The sequence below is a fragment of the Arachis ipaensis genome, chromosome B03 (assembly GCF_000816755.2).
Source record: "Arachis ipaensis cultivar K30076 chromosome B03, Araip1.1, whole genome shotgun sequence".
Lineage (NCBI taxonomy): Eukaryota > Viridiplantae > Streptophyta > Magnoliopsida > Fabales > Fabaceae > Arachis > Arachis ipaensis.
The window spans coordinates 33,211,262-33,213,164 of NC_029787.2; the positions used below are offsets into that span (position 1 = coordinate 33,211,262).

Here is a 1,903-nt window from a genome sequence, read left to right on the forward strand (position 1 = left end):
ACCAATCTGCCATTGGATTGCGTTGCTACCAGAACCGAAACGAGGTCATATCGCGGCCGATCAGTCCTCCTGTGACCTCTCAAAAACGGTGAGCCTCCAATACTCTGGTTGCATTCCACCGCTTCCAAGAACAAAGGATCCACCAATAACCATTATGACTGTCGAACAAAGGAACGAGACTGGAATCCGAACCACCGTGGAAAGTGGTGATCGGCACGGGCATGTAGTTCAATGAAAACACCATTTGATACGAATTTGTATTAAGAGATAAAGAATTAGATAGAAATTTAGAAAGAATATAATAGAAATCCCTAGAATTAAGGCCAAGAGAGAAATTGAGTTTCCAATTACATTATGCATACCTATACTAGTACATTTTATTCCTATTTATAGAATAATTCTCTAATTAGACTATAAGCCCAATACTAATCCTAACATTTTTTTTGAACGAAGAGCTCAACAACGAGTGGAGCAAGAAGAGTAGCAAAATAAAATCAAGCTAAGAAAATAAATAGAACAAAAAGAAAATGTAGATATCCCTTTGTCATCTCCGGCATTGCCATCAACAACAGAAGGGGTCTGCACCTAACCACTCCTTGTAGTTCAGAAAAGACAAGTTGATAATATCCTCAACCCCTTTCCCGTTGTTCTGAAATATCCTCCGGTTCCGTTCCAATCATATGTTCCAAATGATCGCACAGAAGCACACCATCCACCTCTTACACTCTTGCTTTGTTTTTGAGTTCTCAGTCCAACTTTGGAAGTGTTCCTTCACTGTACCTGGACAAGCCCATTGCATTCTAACATATGACAACCAAGCACACCAAACCTGCCAAGAAAAGCTACAACCAAGAAATATATGGTGACCATATTCAACACCATTGTTACATAACACACATAAATTATCTTCTTGGTGAATGACCCCAAGCCGACTCAGCCTCTCCTTCGTATTGACTCTGCCAATCAGGGCAAACCAGACAAATAACTCTACCCTGGGAGGGACCAGGCCTTTCCAAATAGTCCTTGTGAAACTGTAGCTTGATATATCCGCCGGGACCATTTCCACCTGCAACACCTGCACAAATGAGTTAGTAGAGAAAATTCCTTGTTTATCATACTTCCATACAACTCTATCCTCTCTCCCAGGATCAAGTTTAACCAGCCTCAGAGTGTTGTGAAGCTGGTTCACTAAATCCAACTCCTATTGAAATAATTCTCTCCTCCACTGGAAATTCCATATCCAGGCGAACCCATCCCAAAATCCACAATCCCCTATCATTGACCCTGTTTGGTTTGAAACTAAGAAGAGTGGTATGCGAAATTGCTACTCGGGTTGTGAATTGTTGTTCGAAATTGATTCCCTGGCAATGGCACCAAAAACGGATGCACAGGACCATGGTCTAAACATATCTTCACAACGTCGCATAACTAACCAGCAAGTGCACTGGGTCGTCCAAGTAATACCTTACGTGAGTAAGGGTCGAATCCCACGGAGATTGTCGGTATGAAGCAAGCTATGGTCACCTTGTAAATCTCAGTCAGGTGGATATCAAATGGTTATAGAGTTTTCGAAAATAATATAATAAAATAGGGATAGAAATACTTATGTAATTCATTGGTGAGAATTTCAGATAAGCGAATGGAGATGCTTTCGTTCCTCTGAACCTCTGCTTTCCTGCTATCTTCATCCAATCAGTCTTACTCCTTTCCATGGCTGGCTTTATGTGATACATCACCACTGTCAATGGCTACTTTCGGTCATCTCTCGGGAAAATGATCCAATGCCCTGTCACGGCACGGCTAACCGTCTGGAGGCATCACCCTTGTCAATGGCTTCACCTTATCCTCTCAGTGAAAATGATCAACGCACCCTGTCACGGCACGGCTATTCATCTGTCGGTTC

The 1,903-nt window shown here is 42.1% G+C and overlaps 1 protein-coding gene across 1 annotated transcript in view; it reads right to left on the minus strand.

Moving 5' to 3' along the window:
• LOC107632884 overlaps nucleotides 903-1,903 on the minus strand; it is a 6,105-nt gene continuing 5,104 nt past the window's right edge. The window contains exon 4 of the mRNA XM_016336523.1: nucleotides 903-1,075. Coding sequence (XP_016192009.1) covers nucleotides 903-1,075 — 173 coding nt within the window. The remainder of the gene's footprint in view (nucleotides 1,076-1,903) is intronic.